Here is a 23006-nt window from a genome sequence, read left to right on the forward strand (position 1 = left end):
AAGGCAAAAAAAAAAAAGGCTATTCCGAGACCGCTGTGATAGCAGTGACTCTAAAGCCCTGAGTTGGAAGAGAAGAAAATCAGCCTCCTCTGTCTTTGGCTGCATCCATGGGATGGTGATGTCAGACTCCAGGGAGACGGTCCAGGAATGCTGGGCTTGTGAAATTTGAGGCTACAGATTGATGGTGGGGCCCTTTCTCCAAAGACCGGCTTTGGCTGCGATTGGTAGGAAACACAGCTAACATAGCTATCAAGCTTTGATCCGTCGGTATATGTTTTCATTTTCACCAGCTTGTTCGTTTCCCCAGACCACACAGCTCTGATCATGAGTAGAGATCAGGAGAGCCAGGCTCTGATTCTGGCCTCAGCCTGGGTCATCGAAAAAATCCAGGCCTGCAAATGGTCTCCTGTTTGCACAGCGTTTGTGCTGCCCCTCTCGGGTCTAGAACAGGTGCCTTGACCCTCTCCCCACAAGACCGCTCACGGTGTGAACAGCCAGTCCCAGAGACCTCTCTCAGACCCCCGATACGTCCATCCCCACAATAACCTCATGGACAACAGCTGACAGATGGACAACCATCGTTTATTACCAGAGAGACCATCCAGTGGAAGGTGAAGGGAGTCCCCAAGTCTTCAGTGGTTTGGGGCTGGGTCAGCCAGCGTGTTCTGCAGAGAGCCAGGTGGCACCTGTTTTAGGCTTCGAGAGCCATGGGTGATCTCGGACACAGATTCCTCTTTGTTTTTGTTTTGTCTTCCTCTTGGGAGAAAAATGGAAAGTCCGTGTTAGCTGAGGGCCGTAGAACCCAGGGCTTTTCACTGGGTTATGGACCTCTCGCTTGGCAGTCATACTTGACCGTAGGCAGTGTTACCTACATGGGCCTGCTCAGAATGGATGCTCAAGGGCTACGCTTGAAATACAGTGACTTTTAAAAATACAAAAAAAACCAGTACTGCCAGGGGCCCATGGGTGGGTGAGAGCTCCCGCTGGAAGTCGCACTGCTGAAGGGGTCACATTGAATCTCCTTTCCATAATGGCATTTGGCCATTTTACTAAACTTATCTCAGTCACCAGGAAGAACGTAAGGGCGGGCAAGAACCCCCTTATGCAACTGTCCGGTGATGAGAGGAAAACCCATGGTCTGGTTGTCCAGAGACATGAGCTGGAGCTTAGAGAAGCCATTCTCCCCGAGCTCCAGGCGTTGCCTCCCTCGAATACACTACATAAAGGCAGCACGGGGACCTCCACTGCAAGCCAACACACAGGGAGGGTCAGCCTATGACGCCACAACCAGAAGTCTCCACTCCTGCCACCTGTCTGCTCCGTTCTTCCCCTCTCCCTGACGCTGAGCTCTGAGTGGAGAACCCAGGAGGGGCTGCTGGCCTCTGAGAAGAAGAGGCCTACGTTTCCTTCTGCATGGGACTTACCTGACAAGGACCAGCCACAGGGGCAGGGGGATTTGTTTAATTCAGGAGGAAATGTAGGACCATCTGTAGACCCTGATAACTGGACGCTCTGTGCTAGCTACCCCCCACCCTCTCTAGTAGGACCCCAGCTTCATCTCTCCCTGGGTCATGGGAACGTGCCCCCTGCAACCCCTTCTAGAATACACCACAGTGCTTGGTACCCAGACAACCCTCCCCCAGTGACCACAAGTCTGCGTCAGGGCTCTGTGTGGACCACCTCTTGAGGGTGGCCGGCACTGCTGGTCTGAGGCGTGGTCAGTGGGGACAGCTTCTGGCAAGGGGTGTAGTCAGAGCTTAGAGGTAAGATATCCGTGAGTAGCTGCATGAGGCTCCTTCTTCTGTGTATCTGCCAGAGAGGGAAGGACACAGGTCTGAGGACAGGGGCAGGGCGGAAGCCTCCATTTGTAAGATTTTGCCTCTTGTGCCACGACACATCAGGCTAAAGCGGTCGTCAAGTGATGGCTTCCAGTCTTCCTGACAGGTCAGAGGTAGGTCGGGGGTTCCTACTGGAGGTAGAGGAATGGCCTAGACAATGAGAAGAGTCAACTAAGTAAAGTGAAGCCCCGGGCAGGGGAAAGAACAGCGTGGGAGGAGATTCGGTGCCACTGGCTTTGGCCGGCTCCACTCCAAGCAGACTCTCCGAGAAGGATATGCAAGTGAGCATAGTTTCCCTAGGAGTGATCCCGGGAAGCAGGGGCCGGGTGGGGGGTGGGCAGCCCCTAGAGGGCACGTGATTCAGCAGCTCCCTGAAGCAATTCTTTGCGGCATTTCCAGTGGAGGAGATAGTTACATTTAGTTTCCAATGATGGTTAAAGAATTCGAAACCACGAATTTAAAGGGAAAGCATCTTGAAGGTCTCTTGTGGGAGAAAGCAGTGGGAACTGTGGAAGAATGAAAGGCACGCAAACTTGGCTGGGAGCTGTAAGCATTGGAGACTTAACTCTGTAGGGACCTCTCAGGAGTCAGTGCAGAATCCATCTGTGTTAGTCAGGGTTGACTAGAGAAACAAATTCTTAGACACTCGTGTGTGTATAAGAAAAGAGCTTTATCTACACGAGCAATTGAATATTGAGAAACATCCCAGACCAGTCCAGATCAAGTCCATAAGTCTGATATTAGCCCATAGGTCTGATACTAGTCCATAAATTCCTCTTTACCTCTTTCGACTCAAGCAGCCCATGCAATGATGCTAAATGCAGGAAGATCACAGGCCAGTGGGTGGAAAGTCTTATGGATCCAGTGGCGGTGGAAGCATCTAAATGCTAGCACGGGTCTCCACGGGTCTCCTTTAGTTCTCTGAGTGTCTCAACAGCGGGAAAGGGAATGCAGTAGCATGGGTCTGGTCTCCAGTGAGCTATTCATCTGTGATGCCTGCAAATGAGGTCATCAAGCTGCAACCTGATTGACAAGCTAGACTCCACCCTTTCACTCAAGTTGACAGGAGATTATGTAACTGCCACACTGCCTCAGGGTTGTCCTCTCCCAAGGGCCATGCTTCATCGTTACCGGACTCGAGGGCTAATGATATACCAACTCCCCTCCATCACTGGTTGAGAGCAGTTCCACATAAAGGTTACACCAGCACTCTGGCCTACCGTGTTCTAGTTACCCTGGGCCCAGGCTACCAGAGAAAGCCTTGCTCAGACAAGTGCAAGATGGATGGCTTATGCCCACACCACAGTGGTGAGTCTAAAGGAATGTGATGGGGCCCTTCCGAGCCCATTCCATGTAGACAATACTATTACTCTCCTTTGGCAGCTAAGAAAACAGAAGAACAAAGGGGGCGAATATTTCCCAAGTTACGCATATTAAAAATAGCAGAATTCATCTTTAAGAAGAAAAAGTTGTTGTCAAGGCAAATCTGACTCATAGCAACCCCATGTGTTCCCCATCGGGTTTTCTGGACTGGACTCTTTATAGAGGAGGTTGCCAGACCTCTCCTCCGTGATCCTACTGAGTGGGCTCACACTGCCTCCCTCTAAGTGAGTAATCGAGTGCAGCCTGTTTGCACCACCCAGAGTATATACCAAACCCATCCCATGGCCCTCAAGTCAATCCCAACTCATAACAACCCGGTAAGCACAGAGGAGAACTCCCCCAACAGTTTCTGGGTTGTGATCTTGGTTATGTGGAATGGCTGGTGGGTTCAAACGACTGACCTTTCAGTTAGCAGTCAAGCGCGTCACTGCTGTGCCACCAGCTCTCTCTCCCAGAGGGACTGAGTGTTCACTCGTTCTGCTCAAATAAACCAAGGCCAGGTAAGCCATGACTGGGTTTAAGAGCCTGATCTCATGACATGTGAGGACAGCTTTGAGCAACATGCCAGGGTCCTAGTGACAGACAGCTGTGGAGCTGGTCCCTCATAACCACTGCCATTGAACCAACTCATAGCGACCCCTGGTTTCTGAGATGATACATGTTTACTGGAGCAGAGAACCTCATCTAACTACTGTAGAGCAGCCAGTGGGTTTGGAACTGCCAACCCTGTGGTTAGCAGCACAATGTCTCACCCGCAGTGACACCAAGGCTCCTTCCCTAGGGTATAAAAAAATAAATAAACCTCACTGTCAACAAGTTGATGCCGTCTCCTAGTGACCTTTATAGGACAGGGTAGAACTGCCCAGTCTTTCTCCCAAGGAGGGGCTGGTAGTTTCAAACAACTGGGGATCTTGCGGACCACAGCCCAACTCGTGACCATGACACCACCCGGGCTCCTACCCAGAGTATAGAGGGAGGGAAAACCTGCCGTTGGTGTAAGCACACCCTCCCCCGATTAACAGACCGTTCAAAGGAAAGAGCTTTAATTTCTTCAGGGTCTAGGCTGCAGACCCTAGTCACAGCTCTCGGGGACAGGAAGTTGTAGAACATTGTCAGATTGACTCCGGAGGCTTATTCTCTTGGATGGGATGGATGACTTAGGAGACAAGACAAGACAGACGTTCTGGGTCAGGTGAACCCAGGTGAACCTTCCAAGGCTAGCCTTTGGTCCTGGGTTCACACGGGGCTTTCTCGGGTGTTGCTAGACCTCTCTCCTGTTTGTCCAAGGAGCACTCGGGGACCAGAATGGCATCCGTTTGCATTGCTTGTGGGTTTTAAGTGTTTTCTGTTTGAAAGCCCTGTTTTGCCTCGGTACTCCTGCTGACAGTTGGCTACGAGGGGTCAGCCCCTTGATTCTCAGTGGACCCCAGGTTGTGGCTCAGAACCGTCAGGAAATGTCATGGCATCTGGCTCTTAAACCCAACAGTGGCTTCTCTGACCGTGGCTTATTTGAGTTTTAGAGAGAAACTATTAAAACTCAGTCAAGGGTCTAAAATGTCCCCAGTCCCTTTTTCCTCGTGCTACTGGTCAGACCTGTTCCACCAGCTTGAAGAGTAAACCTCATAGCATGGCTTTTATTTTCCACACAGGCCACCACTTGCTCTATTATCCTGAAGCCCGGTAGCTTCCTCTGGAGGCTTCTTCTCCCCACCCTGAGTCCTAATTACCCAGGAGCCCTGAAGCGTCTGGGTCTTATAGGGTCAGTATCCCATTTCCATTGCCTCTCAGGGCCACCTGATGGCATTGTTGACCGTGTGTCCCGCACAGCCCCATGGTTTCCTGGGTGCCAGCTGTGACCTGCTGGAGACACATTAGTTCCACAGATGGGGCGCCAAGGTCATGGGCCATTTTAGTCCACACTCCCGTGTTCATTCATTACTTTCCAAAGCAGTCACAGGGCCCCAGGGATGTGGACACCATTCCCTTCCTTCCTCTTGAGAAAATGGCCTGGAAGTCACATCGGATGTACAGAAGTAAGAATGAGAGTCCGACTGCACCTCTGCCCAAGGCTGATTGTGATTAGACATGCTCCCCCCGCCCTTTCTTCTTTGTCCTACTCTGATACCATCGGACCCACCCAAGCCACTCTCTCACTGTTGGGTTTGATAAGCTGCTCATTGACCACAGACTCAACAGAGAATGCTCAACTCTTATAGGGGCTTCTTAGGGAAGTTCATCGGTCACAAGATCAGAACACATGAAGGCTACTGCCCTTTTGTCCAGAAGAGCACCTCTTCTCAGCCATGCTGGCTGGAGCCTCTCTCTGGTTTTTGCCTCTCAACCATGTGATGTCTAGGCCTATGCCCTGCTTGGGCAAATGTTACAAAGCTCCTTTAGCCCTGATTAATGCCCAAAGGGCACACCGCTCTGCAAGCCAGCCTCCCACCTGAAGGCACTCAGCTTCATCCGTGTGGACCAGGGAGCCCACTGCTCTGTCTCATGGGGCCTGAGATACCACTTCTCCGTACAGAAATCCCCAATGAGCTTGCCTGCTATTTCTGTGGACTGTCGGATTCGCCCTTTCCCTGCTCCTGGCACGCCTTCCTTTACACCCAGCCGCACAACAACACTGACCCACCTCGCACACCCTTTTGCAGTGCTACAAACATGAAAGAGCCACGGCAGCTAATTTTACGTCACACTTTGGTCATCAGCCTGGATTGCAGGTGCCTTCTGGCCCACGTAGATCGGTCCCCTTGGAAAGCAAGGTGGGATCGTTGGCTTCTTCCTTTCCAGAAGGCTCTGGATTCCTTATTGAAATGGGTCCACCTCTTCCCCAGCCAGATCTGCACACTGTGTAAGTCCTCAAGGGACCCTCTCTCTGGATAAAGAAAGTCTGGGAGACGCCATCAGGCTCCCTGATACTAAGCTGTCACTAGTGCTCCTGGGACTCAGTGGGAAACATAGGACTAATAAGTGCAGCCTTGAAGGCTAGTTAGACTCACGCTTGGCCCCAGGCCTGTGACCACAGGCAATTATTTACTTCTGGGGATAATAATAGAACCTGTTTATGAACGTCATAACAGGTATGTAAACACAGTGCTTGGCATCAGAACCCTTCTTAACTCGCATTTGGTGTGGTTGACTATTTGTTATTTGCTCGTGTTTTGACCTTTAACGTTATGTAAATTGGCCCTCACTTTGAAACCATCAAACCAGCACCGTGTTGAAACCGATTCTTCATCACAGTTCTTTTCGCTGGCTGCACGGGGAGCTTGTGAAATCACTGAAAAGATGTGAGGTCTTTTCGTGCATGAAAGCCTGGGTTCCCCAAGTTGGCTGATCATTGGAATCACCTGAGCATCTGCTGAAATTACAGGTAATTCCCGGCTTTTCCCCTTCAGATCCTGATTCATTCCTTTGCAAAGAGAGCCCAGGTGACTCCAGTTATCAGTCAACTTGGGGGGCCAAGGAACTGAAAGTAGGGTGCAGTAAGAACCACTTGCCCTGTTCCAAGTGACCTATAAATTGGGCTTCACGACACACGCAAGAATGGATCTTGTTAGTAACCTGGAAACTGCCTGTACTCAATGCTTATTCATACTGCAAGGGCAATGGGATACTTCAGGTGGCTCTTCTAGCCAAACTCTCTAACTCCCACCTGTCGACCTCTACCTGCATGGGTTTGGTAAAAAACGTGAAGGGTACTGATGGTATTCACCTGTGAGTAACTGTGAAGAGGATTCCCTGGAAGGCCATCCTCTGTGTATAAAATGAGCCCTCTGAGAAGCAGGAGGAGGGATTTCATGATCAACAAGAGCCAGCGTGGAGCGCATCCTCTGGGCCTGAGAACCTCTGGGATCCAGAAGACGGCCAGCGCAGAGAGGAGCAGCAGCAGAACCAGGAACTGGAGCACGGGATGGAGTGCTGGGCTTGCCAGCCTAGGCTGCTTCAAAAGCTCAGCGCTTTCTGCAGGAGGCTGGCTGAAGGAGTGAGGTATTTCTGGGCACTTAATTTGGGGACTTGGGCTTGCTGACCCGTGGAAGTGGAGGTGGCTGCCGTGGGTCTGAGGCTGACTGGAGGGGGCTGCCTCTGGGCACTGACTTCACAAAGCTGGGTTCGCTGGTCCACAGAACTTGGGCTGAATGCCTTCAGGTTGGGGCTTAAAGTGGAGTGGTCTGCCCCTTTGGGGCATTTATTAGCAGACTCAAAAGAACTTTGTAACCTATTCTGATAAAACTACTCAACCTTGAGCATTTCTCACTGCCATGACAAGTTGTTACAATTCCTTAATGAATCCTTTAATCTTGAATTTTGTCTGAGTTCTGGATAGCCATTACAATAGATATTAGAACCTGGAAAAGTAAGATAGTGAACCTGGCTTAAGAGAATACAAGTACTCTTATTGTGTTTGGGTGCTTTAGAGAAACAAATCCACAGAAACTCATGTATAAAAGAGAGTTTTATATAAAGGGTAAGTGCACATCAAGAAAACATCCCAACCCAGTGCCTCCCAAGCCCACAAGTCCAACATTAACCCATATGTCCGACACCAGTCCACAAAGCCCTCCTCCATCTCACAAAACACACACTATGATGCCGACTGCAGGGGGAAAGCCTAATCCGTGAGCATGTAAGCATCTCAGCGCTGGCAGCGGTCTCCACACGGCTGCTCCAGCACCCAGGGCTGCACTGGGGTAAGTCTATGCAGCTTTTCCTTGGGGATGTCTTGCAGGAAGTGAGCCTTGCCAACTGAAGCAAGGAACTGGCTCAGGCAGCTGCCCCCTGGTCCGACTATCAGAGCAAGAGACCCGAGAACTCGAAAGGCGAGGCTCACCGAGCCACTTATCTCTCCCCCTTCAATTAACGCCACATGTGTTTATTGGCCATGTTGGCACGATAAACTTTAAAGCTATCACTTATTATAGTAAGAATAGTAAATCTAAGAAGCCTGACCTTATGAACTTGCTTTTGCTTTTAGAACATTGCACGGTCTTGAGGTTTTTGAGCCGTGGGGTTCAGTCCTAATGCCTGTCCTTTTGGATACCCCACCGAGTGTGCTTTCAGACCCCCATTCAAGCTGTGCTCTTTTCTGACAGTGCATTGGACCCATGATTACTATTACTCTCCATCCAAAAATCACCCACGCGGCTGAAGAGAAGACAATCCATTTCCCCCCTCGCTCTCCAGTGAGCCATAGCGAGCCCCACTGAGCTAGGCAGATGTGCTCGGACCACTGGTTAAAGACGGTCTCCCACTTTGGAAAATGTCAGCGAATGATGATGGGGGATAGGTCTGTCTGAGTCAGAAACAGAGTTCAGCTTTCAGACGGGGCTTGCCAGCACTTTCCTCAGGTGCCTGAAGGATGAAGGGGCAGAGCCTCTGGCTGCCCCAGACCCTGGTGAGAGCTGGGTCTTAGCCAAGTGAGAATGGGCACCCTTACAAATCTCAGTTGTGAATGAGAATGGGCCCTGTTCCTCAGCTCTGCTCATGGCCCCCCGCAGTTTGGGGCTTCACCCCCAGGAGGGAAAGGCACTCTGTGAGTTGCAGGTCTCTTGTTGTCTCTCTGTTGTTTTGGGTCGGCACCCTGCAGGAGAGACTGGATGGGGGTGATCGACTCATTGGAGGGAGGGAGGGAGGATAGAAAGCAAGCAGGTTGGCGATAGAGAAGGAGGCTCAGGCGTCTTCCGTGCCCCTGCCTTTCCTTCGGTTTCAACCTGTGCTTTAATCTCTCTGGACGTTGGCCTAGACTGGACAGAGTGTGAACAATGCACGCCCTTGTTCTCCGTGGGGGATGTCCTGTTGGGATCCTGCTCTGCATTCACCAGACTCAAGGGCCTGGACTAAAGCCATCCAAGTTGCAATGCCGGTGTACACAGGTGTTTCCTCTCACCGTTTGGAGAAGCTCTGATTCAGGGGTGGGAGCAATAGTTGGGGGTTGTTTCTGTTTGGTCCTATTTCCAGTGAAATCTCACTCGAGTCACAGACTCATAGGGACACTCCCACTCACACCCTGTGGGTTTCTGAGACTGGTACTGTTGATCGGAGTTGAAAGCCTTGTCTTTCTCCCTTTGAAATGAAATAAGCACGTGTGATCATAGAGGTTGGAAGTCTCCTTGGGGCAGTTACGTAATCTCTCAACCTGCGAAGGGGTGGAGTTTAGCCTGTCAATCAAATTGCAGCTTGATTACCTCATTTGGAGGCACTAAGGAGATAAATAGCTCCCTGGAGGCAGGACACACAGACACTCTCTGCTTCCTCTTCTTGCTGACAAGACACCTGGTGCTATGCTAGAGCCTTGGAGCTGGAGGAGCCATGTAGAGACTCCCACCAATGCTGAGATGCTTCCGCTGCCACTGGATCCACAAGACTTTCCACCCACTGACCTGTGATCTTCCTGTACTCGGTGTCATTGCATGTGTTGCATGAGTCTGAAGAAGTTATAGACGGGTATCGGACATGTGGGATAATATTGGACTTATGGACTTGATCTGGACTGGGCTGGGATGTTTTCTTAATGTACAATTGCTCTTTACATAAAGCTCTTTCTTATACATACATGGGTGTCTCTGGATTTGTTTCTCTAGTCAACCCGGACTAACACACTCCTGCATGCCGGGAATCAGGGAATTGGTTAAATAGTGTATCCTGCCTCTCACACTTGGTAGTAGTTGTTAGAAGCCATCGATGCAGTTCTGATCCATAGTGACCCTGTGCACAACCGGACGAGACCCAGCCCTGACCTCACCACCCTCACAAGGAAGACTATGCTTGAGCCCCTTGTAGCTGCTGTCTCCATCCATCTTGCTGAGGGCCTTCCTCTTTGTGGCTGCCCCTTAACCACACATGCTGTCCTTCTCTGGGGACTGGTCTCTCCTGACAACATGTCTACAGTATGTAAGATGGGGGAGCAGCCCTCGGCCCACCCACCCACACACACCCAAGAGAGTTCTCGCTGCACCAGACCTGGGGGAAGGTATGTCAGATGCAGTCTCACCACCCTTGCCTCTAAGAAGGACAGTGGCCGTGCTTCTTCCTCGACAAATGTACCCTTCTGGCCGTCCATCGTGAATACCTTGAAAATACTGACTGATAAGCCCATTTACTGCAGGGCAAGATGTGTACCCTAGACTGTTAAGTGAGAACAGAGCATACATATCCACAAAATACTCTTTTGAGCATTAATTTGCATGCCGTTTTTTTTCTTTGTGGTCAATGGTTACAAGTAGCACACCTGTCTTGCAGAGAAAAAAGGGAAAGAAATCACTGAGTGTCAATTTTGTATACATAAAGGAGAGAATAAAATCAATGATGGCTGTATAATCCCACTCAAGGGGAATGAATGACAGAATCGTAGGTGAATGGATACATTGGATGGTGTAAGATAGGGAAAATCATATATATATATAATAAGGGTTCCTGGGCGGTAGGGTAGGGAGGGAGGGGATACAGGGGAGCTCTAGTATCAAAGAGTTCAAGAAGAAAACATGTTTTGAAACTGATGGTGGCAGCAATTGTACATTATGCTTGATCTAATTGAATTATGGATTGTTGTAATATCTGTAAGAGCTCCCAATAAAATGGCTAATAAGAATAATTTTTTAAAGAAAAAAAACAGAGCATTGGGAAAGGTTAGATATCAGGGGGCAGGGAGTTTCTGCTGGTGATGTTGGGAGAATTGGAAAGAACGGGCCTAATGGTTAGGCAAGGTGGTGAACATCATCCGTGTCAGCGGCTCTACTGTCAAATGGGTTGACCTGGTAAATATTGTATCCCGTGCGTTCACCGCAATGGGAATTAAAAAGGACCAGGTGTCCTGTTGTCCTGTGTCGGCTTGGAGATGGGATAGGTATCTAAACACATGTGGACACATGGACGTGTTTGCACGGAAGACCAACCATTTGAACAGATGTTTAGCCAGGTATTAAAAAACAATAGTGGGATTGGAGGGGTGTTTTTCCTTTTCCTTTTTTCTTGTATTGATTTAGTTTGACCACTTTCTCCACACATGATTTTAAAAAATTGTATTTCTTGAGTACCCACTAAGGGCCAGGCACACAGTCTTCTATTTAGCTTTTAAAGTTGAGGGAAGCCAAGGATGGAAAGGGGAGAAGGTGCCCCTTCTGCCCCTCTAGAATCCACCTTCATCTGGCATAAGCTAACCTAACCTACTGGATGCAGAATGTGCATGTATGGGGGTGCGGGTGGCGGGACGACTCACTGCCCGTGAGTCAGTTCTGATGTGTACCCTATACTACCAGGTACTGTCAGGGGAAAGCCGCAAAAAAACCCTCTAGTTTGACTAGAGGCATAGCCTGGTCTGACTCTGGGCATAGCCAGATGATGCTGGGCATTGGTTGGCTTTGCTGGTCCTGGTCCCACAGACTGCTAATGCATGCTCTTTTCTGTCCTGTATGGCCCAGTGCCTGGCTGGGGACAGTATGCAAGTACAGCTCTTGGTGCTTCCTCTACCTGAGCAAGACAGTTCAAGACCCCCCAGCCTGTTCTGTGGACAGCCAGCCCCTTCCTATTTGTACAGATGCATTTTTACCAAAGAGGGAGCACTAGGTCAGCATTATTATTTTATTGCGGCGAAGATACAGTTATCACCACATTTCTTCATGTGTACAATTTAGTTACCGAATTATTTTGTTGTTAACCATTCTCAATACTAATAGCTCCATTGTGAAAGCTGATATATATATTTTTTAAAACCCAACTCACTGCCATCATCTGACTCATGGTGACCCTATAGGATAGGGTAGAACTGCCCCTGTGAGTTTCCAAGACTGTCACTCTTTTTTTTTCTCCCCCTTTTTAAATTATTTTATTGGGGGCTCGTACAACTCTTATCATGATCCCTACATCCATCCATTGTGTCAAGCACATTTGTACATTTGTTGCCATCTTCATTTTCAAAACATTTTCTTTCTACTTGAGCCCTTGATATCGGTTCCTCATTTTTTCCCTCCCTCACAAACCCTTGATAATTTACAAATTATTTTTTCATGTCTTACACAGTCTGACGTCTCCCCTTGCCCACTTTTCTGTTATCTGTCCCCCAGGGAGGGATTATACGTAGATCCTTGTGATCTGTCACTCTTTGTAGGAGTAGAAAGCCCTGTCTTTCGCCTGTGGAGCAGCTGGTAGTTTTGAACTCCTGACCTTGTGGATCACAGCCCAGTGAATAACCAGGATGCCACCAGGGCTCTTGAAAGCTGATAGAGATTTAAAATGTCTCTTGCTTGGGAGAACCATTCCTTAGATTGCTTCACCCCAAGATGAGAAGCCTGAGCATTTGATGGAAAACTAGAAGACAGATAGACGGATGGGCCATTATCTCCCTTAGGAGATCCAGCGGGATTCTGCCCTCCCAATTCCGGGGTCTGGAATAGAAGTCAGAGGATAAGTCCTGGTACACATGACCGCTGGGGTGCTAGTTCTCAACCATGGCTGCACTTTGGAAGCTTAACAACAAAAGTGACAATGCCTGGATCCATGCCCAGGTAGTTCTGATTTTCCTTGGTCTGAGTGTATCCTTGACACTGGGAGTTTTTAAATCTCCTCAAGTGATTTAATGCATGTCCAAGGCTAGAAACCATGCCCTAGAACACCAAGTAGCCTCATTCCATCCCATCCCCACAATCCAAAGAGACAAAGTTGGTGGGGGCCAGCCCTACCTAAGAAAAGCAGTATGAATTAAGTCCCCAAAGGCATTCGGGGTTCTCAGGGGTCCAGCTGGGGCAAGGGACCTGCCGAGAGGCCTGGTTACCCACACTGCTCTGAGATCAGCTTGATTCTGACTCTTCCTTCTCCTTTTCGTCCAGTATGGAATCGTGCTGGATGCTGGATCTTCCAGAACCACAGTCTACGTCTATCAGTGGCCGGCGGAGAAGGAGAATAATACAGGAGTGGTCAATCAAACGCTCAGATGCAGTGTGAAAGGTAAGGCTGTAATATGTCTCGGAGACCCGCTGTGGAGTTGTGTAGTGTTCCTTATAAGGCCGCTCAGAGATCTGGGAAGTCCTGGGCAAGTCCCCAGAGGCAGAGAAAGATTACTGGGCTGAGTGGGAAGAAATGAGATCTTGTGTTTGTCCTGCTGTTCTTCAGTGAGTGACCCTGGGCCCGTCACTTCCCTTCACTGAGCCTCAGTTTGCTCCTCTGTAAATATTGGGGGACGGGGGGGCATGTCAAGAACTGTGAATGGTCTGAGATTTTTCCTTGACACAGCTTCGTGGGTGCTTACAGAGAGCATGAGAATCCCGGGTTACAAAGGAAGTACAGATTATTACTCACAGTCCTAGCAATGGGCAGAGTATTACCACTTTCTTGTGCTCCTTCTCAGAGCCTCCGTTCTCACAGGGTGGTGTGCAGAGAGCCAGGTGGTGCCTGATCATGCAGTGGTCCTGTTACAGAAGAAGACCCCTGAGGTCAGGCCGCCTGAAACCTTGACAACTGCCAGTGAACATGCTTGCCCTTTGCTTGGGAGGGAGACAGGCACGTCGCTTTCGGAAGCGGTTCACTATATAAAGATCCTTGAAAAGAGAGTTTATAAGCAAGGCAGTGGGTACCTCTGTGCAAAAGACATTCAGAAAGATGAGGGATCCACTGAGAATTGCCTTCTCTTGTGGGGAGGGGGCAATGTATGCATTTGGGGGTGGTATTCAATGCATACTTAAGTGGACATGGCTGTGTACTACTAAGGAGCCCTGATGGTGTTGTGGGCTATGTGTTGGGCTGCTTAACCACAAGGTCAGCAGTTAAAAATTACCAGCCGCTATGTGAGAGAAAGATGAGGCTTTCTGCTCCCTTAAAAATGTACAGCCTCACGAAAGATATTTATAGAGGTATAAACACAGGCATGTACATATGTAAATGTATTCGTATGTAATGATAGGGATATAGGTCCATGCACATACCTGTATAGGTTAAGTTTGAAAGTAGCAGGCAGACATTGGGCCTCTAACTCAAGTCCTCCCTTAACTTAAGAACACTTTGTTCTAATAATCTGGCATTCTGGGATGCTCACCTTCCCGACATGATTGCTGAAGACAAAATGGGTGCAAAAGCTAATGTGGTAAAGAAAGCTGATGGTGCCTGGCTTTCAAAAGATATAGTATCTCAGGTCTTAAAGGCTTGAAAGTAAACAAGCATCCATCTAGCAGAGAAGCAACTAAGCCCACCAGCCTGTGTAATCATGAGGTGTCAACAGGATCAGGTATCAGGCATCAGAAGACCCAAAACAAACAACCATTTTGATGTGAATGAGGGGGCTAAGAATGGAGACCCAAAGCCCATCTGTAGACCGCGGGACATCCCCTCACAGAAGGATCACAAAGAAGGGACGAGCCAGCCAGGGTGTAGTATAGCACCAATGAAACACACAACATTCCTCTAGTTCTTTAATGCTTCCTCTCTCCCACTATCATGACCCCAGTTCTGCCTTACAAATCCAGCTAGACCAGAGCATGTACCCCGGTACAGGTAAGAGGTCTCGACACAGGGAATCCAGGACAGATAAACCTCTCAAGAACAGTAATGAGAGCAGTGACAACATGAGGATAGGGGGATGGTAGGGGGCTGGGGAAAGGGGGATAAAGGGGAAACCGATCACAATGATGGACGCATAACACCCCACCCCGCCCCCCAGGAGGATGAAGAACAGAAATGTGGGTGAAGGGAGACAGCAGACAGTGTAAAATATGGAAATAAAAATAATTTATAAATTACAAATGGTTCACGAGGGAGGGAGGGGAAAAAGAGGAGCCGATACCAAGCACTCAAGTAGAAAGAAAATGTTTTGGAAATGTTGATGGCAACATATGTACAAATGTGCTTGATACAATTGATGTATTGATTGTTATAAGAGCTGTAAAAGCCTCCAATAAAATTAAATAAATGAAAAATATATACTACAGCCTCAGAAACTCACAAGAGCAGTTCTCCTGTAGCGTTGCTGAGTCAGAACTGACTGACAGCAGTGTGTGTTTTGCTTTAGTCTTCTAGCACAGCTTTACTTATGGGCACTATGATTTAAATGTTGTGTGATTTTCAAATATTACAAAATACTACCACACTACTTTCCATTGCCTCCCACCCCCACCCCCAGGTTATACAAAAAACCATTAGCTCATGGGCTGCTAACTCCCAAAATAGAATGTTATCACATATTTAATGACCCCTGGGTGCTACTCTTTCATTGCAACTCCGTGGCATACCCCACCCCCAACCGATCCTGAATTTTCTTCTTTTTTTGATGTGATTTCTTTTTAAAATATTATTATTAATCATTTTATTGGAGGGGCTCTTACAAGTCTTATAACAATCCATCATTCAGTTGTATTAAGCACACTTGTACATATGTTGCCATCAACATTTCCAAAACATTGTCTTTCTACTTGAGCCCTTGATATCAGCTCCTCTTTTCTCTTAATTTTCTATGAACTGTCTTCTTGTTTCTGTTTAAAGGTTTGTTCTTGAAATCATTTCGTTTTTCCTGTTTTATAAAAAAACTAGAATCAACATACATTCGTTTGTAATTTGTTTTGTTCGCCAACGCCGAGTTTTTAAGATTCCTTTATGTTGTCCCAATAGTTGTTACTAATCCAGTTTTTTCTTGTAAGTGATGGGTATTCCTATTTCCCTGTTTAGTAATCAGGCTGAGGATTTTTAAATATTTTTATAGCCATTTCTATTTCCTGTGAAATCCCTGTTCCTGTGTTTTGCTCTATTTTCTACTGGATTGTTAGACTTTTATTGATTCTGGGAATTCTTTACAGTCTGCACGTGAGTACTTTGTTAATATGCTCTTATGGTGACTATCTTCTCAGAGTTTATGGCTGGTAATGTTACTCTCTTTGTGACATGTGATCAATAGAAGTTCTTATATGTTTATGTAGGGGCAATGATCCATATTTTTCTTTATGGATCACTTGGTTTGTTTTTTCAAAGATCATTTTATTGGGGGCTCTTACAGCTCTTATAATAATCCATACATCCATTGTATCAAGCATATTTGTACATATGTTGCCATCATTGTCTAAGCTTTTACTTTCTATTTAAGCCCTTGGTATCAGCTCCTCTTTTTTCCCCTCTCTCCCCCCTTCCACCCTCATGATCCCTTGATAAATTATAAACTATCATTATTTTCATATCTCACGCCGTCTCCTTTCCCCCCCCCAGTTTCTGTTGTTCCCTCCCCTGGGTGGGGGTGGTGATGGTTATGTGTCCACCATTGCGATCAGTTCCCCCTTCATCCCCTCCTCTCCCCACCTTCTTCCCACCCTCCTGGTATCACTACTCCCATTTCTGTTCCTGAGGGATTTATCTGACCAAGATTCCAGGTGTCCTGAGCATTTATCTGTACCTGTGTACATGCTCCGGTCTAGCCAGAACTGAAAGGCAGCATTGGGGTCATGATCGTGGGGGTGAGGAATCCTCAAAGAACCAGAGGAATATTGTGTGTTTCATCGGTGCTTTGCTGCCCCTGGTTGACTCATCCCTTCCTTGTGACCTTCTGTGAGGGGATGTCCCATTGTCTATAGATGGGTTTGGGGTCTCTACTCCAGCCCCCCTTATTCTCAACAAAATGTTTTTTGTTTGTTTTCTTGTGTTGGGTCTTCTCATGCCTGTTACCCGATCCCATCGGCACCTCATGATTGCACAGGCTGGTGTGCTTCTTCCATGTGGGCTTATAGGTTCCCTGATATATGGCTGCTTATTTAACTTCAAGCCTTTAAGACCTCAGGTGCTATATCTTTTGATAGTGCAGCACCATCAGCTTTATTCACCACATTAGTTTATGCACCCGCATATGTCTTCAGCGACCGTGCCAGGAGGGTGAGCATCACAGAATGCCAGGTTGTTAGAACAAAGTGTTCCTGCATTGAGGGAGGGTTTGAGAAGAGGCCCAAAGTATGTATGGGTTACCCTTTTGCATGTTTTATTGAAGACATCCTTTCCTATCCTGAGATCATAAAGATAGTCTTCTCTCAAAAGCTTGGTAATTTTGCCTTCTATGTTTTCATCTTTAATCGACATCATCAAGGTCAGTTAATGAGTGTATGTATATGTGGTTCTTAAATCCACCCTCGAAAGAAGCATGATGATCTTTAAGTGAGTCTGAAGCTTGCCCCCCAGTGTGTTCCAGGTGGGTTCCAGGTATACCCTCACCCTACAGTGCAACAGAGCCCTCAGAGCATCCACATAATCTAGACCAGTGATTCTCAACCTGTGGGTCGTGACCCTTTTCATAACAATAGCAAACTGACAGTGATGAAGTAGCAACAAAAAATAACTTTATGGTTGGGGGGGTGGGGGTCACCACAACCTGAGGAGCTGTATTCAAGGGTCGAGTCATTAGGAAGGTTGAGAACCACTGCTCTAGACCAATGCATCTCACCAAAGTCCGCTCATCCGTTTCCTTCAAGGAGCTGTACAAATGCAATGGCTTGGAGGCCGTGGTACTGGCAATGATGGGATGCAGAGTTAGCCTTTCCCACAGGGAGAATGGAAGTCTTCTTTGTGTAACCTGGTGCATCCTGAACAGCGAGCCTCAGGAGGCTGGCTTTTCACTGTAGGAAGAGGTGGGGTTTTGTGGATCACAGCTGGTCCCTTGAGGGAAGGATTGCCTTTGGCCACCCTAGATGGCCTGTGTGCTTTAAGGGAGGGACAGGGCCATGGAGCCCATACCACATCCATAAATGAATCTGTCCTTCTTTGATCAGAGTACCCTCAGGCCTCCAAATATACTCTGCGTTGACCAGAAACCCTCAGATTACAGCGTTTGGAGTTCAGCAAAGGTCAATCCCTCAAGGACTTGTGGCTTCTCCACAGATAATTTTGGTCTCTCATTTCTCCCTTACAAATGTCCCCAGGCCAATCCTGGGCCAATCTGAGGGAGTGGCAGATGCCAGCTCACCCAGTTGTCTGGGTAGCCTCGCCCTTCAGAGACCACTTTCCCTGTGGATCCCTAGTGGGTGCCGGTCCTCAGTTGCTGCTATTTCCCATGAATCACTGGGTGCTGCCTTTGCTGCTGGTGCCTGTAGCTCTGTTGGGTTCTGGCATAGCCAGGCTTGGGGGGGCACTGCTCCCCCACGTGCCTTTCCTTCTTCTGCAGTCCCAGGCTTGCTTCTTCGGGACGCTTTTCCTTTCAATCCATGCTTTCAATGTCACTGGAAACCAGACCTAACTTACCGTATCTCCTCCATCAAAATTCCTCAAAGAATTGCTAAAGAAAGTAGGCCACCTTAGTAGGGAAAAGCCTCCTTTGCCAATAGTCAGCCGGAACCCAAGCTGAGGCCCACACCTGTTGCTTCTTCCTTTCCACTCCACCTCCCTCACCTCAGATGAGAGCAGCAGTTTCAACTCTTTTTTCTTTGGGGTTGTGAACCCCAGTATTGCATAAACCCGTGAACCTTATCTCCTTTTTCCTTCCAGGGTCCCATGCCCTGGGCCCTCTGGTGTTATGTTCAGACACCCCAGCCTCGACTCTCCTACCCAGGTCTCACCAACTCTTATTAGAATGTCTGTCATTTCCTCCAGATTGGGCTATATGACTCCCTTGCTAAAGAGTTGCATACTGGTTTGAAATGTTCATTCGTTCCCTTCTTTACTCAATGCATTTATGAAGTGTGTGATATTTGATAGAAATGTTATGACACTGGAGATTCACAAATAAGTAAAGTCTCTGTTCTTATGGAACTCAGGTGCTAATAAAGATACTAAAAACCCAGTGGCTGGTTTTTCAGAATAGGTGCCTAGGCTTTTTCTCCAAGAATTAGCGAACATTTTTGGGGTAATAGCCTAGCACTTAAACATTTCTACCATCCAGCTGTCCTGATGAAGAAGATGGGGGGACAGGAAATAAATGGGTACACAATAGGTCGAGGAGAAACAGTGTGAAGAAAGAAATCGAGTGGGATAAGGTGATAGAGAGTTCTCATGCTAGTTTACATAGGTTGATCAGGGAAGGGCGAGGACAGTTAAGCAGAGGCTAAAGTGACAGGATCGAGTGAGCCTAGGGAATATCTGGGGGAAGAGCACACCCCAGGATGGAAGCTGCTCTTTATTCTTTACGAAAAGCAGAGAGACTGGTGTGGCTGCAGCACAATGAGAGAGGAGTGGAAAAGTGAGCAATGAAGCTACAGCCAGGGCCAGCCTCAAAGGACGGTCCAACAAAGGGACTTGGAATAACTGGTGGCCAATAAGGGAAGAGCTACTTGGCCAGCTAACTGGAAGAGATCCAGATCTGTGCCCATTTCAAAGAAAGGTGACCCAAGAGAATGGTCAAATTACAGAACAGTATCAATAATATCACCAGCAAGTAAAACTTTGCTGAAGATCGTTTGCAGCAGTACATTGACAGGGAGCTCCCAGAGATTTGGGCCTGACTCAGCAAGAGATATGGGTGCTGATATCAAATGGATTATGGCGCAAAGCGTAGAACACTAGAAAGATGTTTGCTTGTGCTTTATTGACTATGCAAAGGCATTTTATTGTGTGGGTCCTAACCAACTATGGATGGCCTTGAGAAGAATGGGAATTCCAGGACACTTCATTGTGCTCACGTGGACCTTGTGGACCTGGATCAAGAGGCAGTTGTGCTAACAAAACAAGAGACATTTGCATGGTTTAAAGTCAAGAAAGGTATGCACCAGGGTTGGATCCTCTCACTATACTCCTTCAGCTTGTATGCTGAGCAAATAACCCGAGAAGCTGGACTATGTGGAGAAGAATATGGCAGCAGGGTTTGAGGAAGGCTTATTAACAGCCTGTGGTGTGTAGATGACCCAATCTTGCTTGCTGAAAGTGAGGAGGACTCAAGGACTTGATGTTGAAGATCAAGAATTGTAGCCTTCAGTACAGATTACAACCCCATGTAAAGAAGACCAAGATCCTCACAACTAGACCAATAGGTAACACCGTGATAAATGGAGAAAAGATTGAAGTGATCAATGCTTTTATCTTGCTTGGAACCACAGTCAAGAGATCAAACAACACATTGCATTAGGTAAATCTGCTGTACAAGAACAGAACCTTACCCAAGGTGAATGGGGGGGGGGGGCATGGAGTGGAGACCCAATGCCCATCTGTAGACAACTGGACATCTGGACAACTGGACAACTGAGGGGTCACAGGGAAGAGATGAGCCAGTCAGGGTGCAGTACAGCACCAATGAAACACACAACTTTCCTCTAGTTCTTTGGTGCTTTCTTCATCCCACTATCATGACCTCAGTTCTACCTTACAAATCAGATTAGACCAGAGCATGTACACTGCTACAGTTAAGAGTCCACCACCCAGGGAATCCAGGATAGATAAACCCCTCAGGGTCAACAGTGAGGATTAGGGAATGGTGGGGAGAGTAAGGGGGAATCAATCACAAGGATCAAACTAGAACCCCCTCCCAAAGGGATGAATAACAGAAAAGTGGGTGAGGGACGATGGAGGATGATATAAGATATAGACATAATAATCTATAACTTATCAAGGGTTTGTGAGGGAGTGGGGGGAGGGGGAAGAAAGGGGTAGCTGAAATCAAGGGCTCAAGTGGGAAGAGAATGCTTTTAAAATGATGATGGCGCATATATGCAAATGTGCTTGACACACTAGATGAATGTATGGATTGTGATAAGAGATGTAAGAGCCCCCAATAGAAGTATTTTTTTGGAAAAAGAAGAAAGACCTATTTGTGAGACTGACGCACTACGTACTGCACTAACAAGGCACCCGAAAGACCTCTTTAAAGTATTGCAAAGCAAGGAGGTTACTTTTGAGGATGAAGGTGTACCTGACCCAAGCCGTGGTATTTTCAACTGCCTTATATTATATGCATGTGAAAGTTGACTATTCTGTAAAGAAGAATTGCATTTGAATTGTGGTGCTGGCGAAGAATATGGACAGTACCATGGGCTGCCAGAAGCACAAGCAAATCTGTCTTGGAAGAAGTGCAGCCAGGATGCTCCTCCAGGGAAGCACACTGAGACCTCATCTCATGTAGGTCGGAGGTGCTGCCATGGAAGCCCAGTCCTTGGAGAAGGGCATCATGCTTGGTAAAGTAGAGGGGCAACAACAGAAGGAAGACCCTTGACAAGATGGACTGACCCAGTGTGTACAACAATGAGCTCACACAGAATCAGGAAGATGAGGATCGTGCAGGCCCGGCCAGGGTCTCAGTCATTGTACATAGGGTTGCTGTGGCTCCGAACTGGCTCGAGGCCCCCAGCAACAGGGGAAGAGGAACATAGAACTCAAACCAAGAAAGTGTTTGAAGGGAGAGGAAGGGAGCCCTTAAGTGAAAGGCTGTAGGAATAATATAAACACCAGAATACACCTGTGATGTGTCCCCAGTGTGTCAATGTGCTGGAAACACCTAGCGACCTAGGAAGTACTCTTGGGAAAAGTAACTTCCGGTTTATGGGAGCTAAAAGGGATAGAAGAATATGTTAAATGACATCTCTAGCAAAATCCAGAATGAGGAAATATCTCCAGGATAAATAATCTGGTCTCCTTGATAAACAGATGGCAAGTCCAAAAAAGGGGGGAGTGGGAGGATAGAGGGACAGGAAAATTGCTAGTGATTAAGAGAGTCTTGTGAGACAGGTCAGCTGCATGCAATGTGTCAACTTTGGATCCTGGCTCAAACCAACCAACTGAAAAGGAGAAATAAAGTAAGAGTCGTTCTGGGACATCCGAATCCTGGCTGGCTGTTTGATAACATTAAGGATTGTTCTCCTGTTGATAGGGTGTTGGGGTTATGGTTTTTTCCAGTGTTCTATTTCCAGATAATTTTCCATGATGCCTGGATTTGCTTTATAAATAATACAGTAGGAAAAGGGAAACATGCAAATGAAAAATGAAGTTTGCTATCAACTGATAGGAGTTACGGTATGATGTAAATGGTTAATGTGCTTGCCTGCTAACTGAAAGACTACAAGTTCAAATCCACCAAGAGATGTCTCAGAAGGAAGGCTCTTCCCCACAAATCAGCCATTGAAAAATCTTAGAGTTCTCCTCTAACACACTGTGTTAGTTCGGGTTGACTAGAGAACCAAATCCAGTGACACTCATATGTATAAGAAAGAACTTTATATAAAAGAGCAATTATAAATTAAGAAAACATCCCAGCCCAATCCAGATGAAGTTCATAAGTCTGATATTAGCCCAGATATCTGATATCAGTCTATAAATCCCTCTTTAGACTCACATAAACACTGACTCTGAATGCAGGAAGGTCACAAGCCAGTGGGTGGAAAGTCTTGTGGATCCAGTGGCATTGGAAGTATCTCAGCACTGGTGTGGGTCTCCACATGGTTTCTCCAGCTCCAGAGCTCTGGTTTCATCAGTGTAGCTCCACCTGGCTTGTCATTAGGAATGTGTAGCAGAGAGAGTATGTGTCCTGCTTCCAGGGAGGAAGATAGGAGTTCCCAGAATCCTCAGGAGAAAGCCATGCCCATGCAGAGGCACGATTGGCTATGACCTGATTGACAGGCTAGACTCCACCCCTTCGCTCAACTGACAGATTATGTGACTGTCACACGCACATGCCTTTCCATGGGTCAACTTGATGGCAACTGGATTTTTTAACATAATGATAATTGCGGAAGCTAAAGGCTCAGTGTGTTAGGCTGAGTTATCTGGAGAAGCAGATACATGTAAGAAAGAACTTTCTATCAAGAAAGAAATGTATTTCAAGGAAGTAGCCCAGGTTAAGTCCATGGAGCCGATGCTTGCTGGAGGCCCCTCCAGACTCATGCAGCTACCTGATGATGCAGCAGGGCAGTG

The 23006-nt window shown here is 47.5% G+C and overlaps 1 protein-coding gene across 1 annotated transcript in view; it reads left to right on the forward strand.

Annotated features, from left to right (window-relative positions):
• Positions 1-23006, forward strand: part of ENTPD3 (ectonucleoside triphosphate diphosphohydrolase 3) — a gene marked incomplete at its 5' end in the record, with an annotated part of 56192 nt that overhangs the window by 3905 nt on the left and 29281 nt on the right. Inside the window, one exon of the mRNA XM_045294991.1 lies at positions 13049-13166. Within this exon, the coding sequence (XP_045150926.1) occupies positions 13049-13166 (118 nt within the window). The remainder of the gene's footprint in view (positions 1-13048; positions 13167-23006) is intronic.

This window comes from Echinops telfairi, unplaced genomic scaffold (genome assembly GCF_000313985.2).
Source record: "Echinops telfairi isolate 266 unplaced genomic scaffold, ASM31398v2 ScPeMD7_4225;HRSCAF=4972, whole genome shotgun sequence".
Taxonomy (NCBI): Eukaryota; Metazoa; Chordata; class Mammalia; order Afrosoricida; family Tenrecidae; genus Echinops; species Echinops telfairi.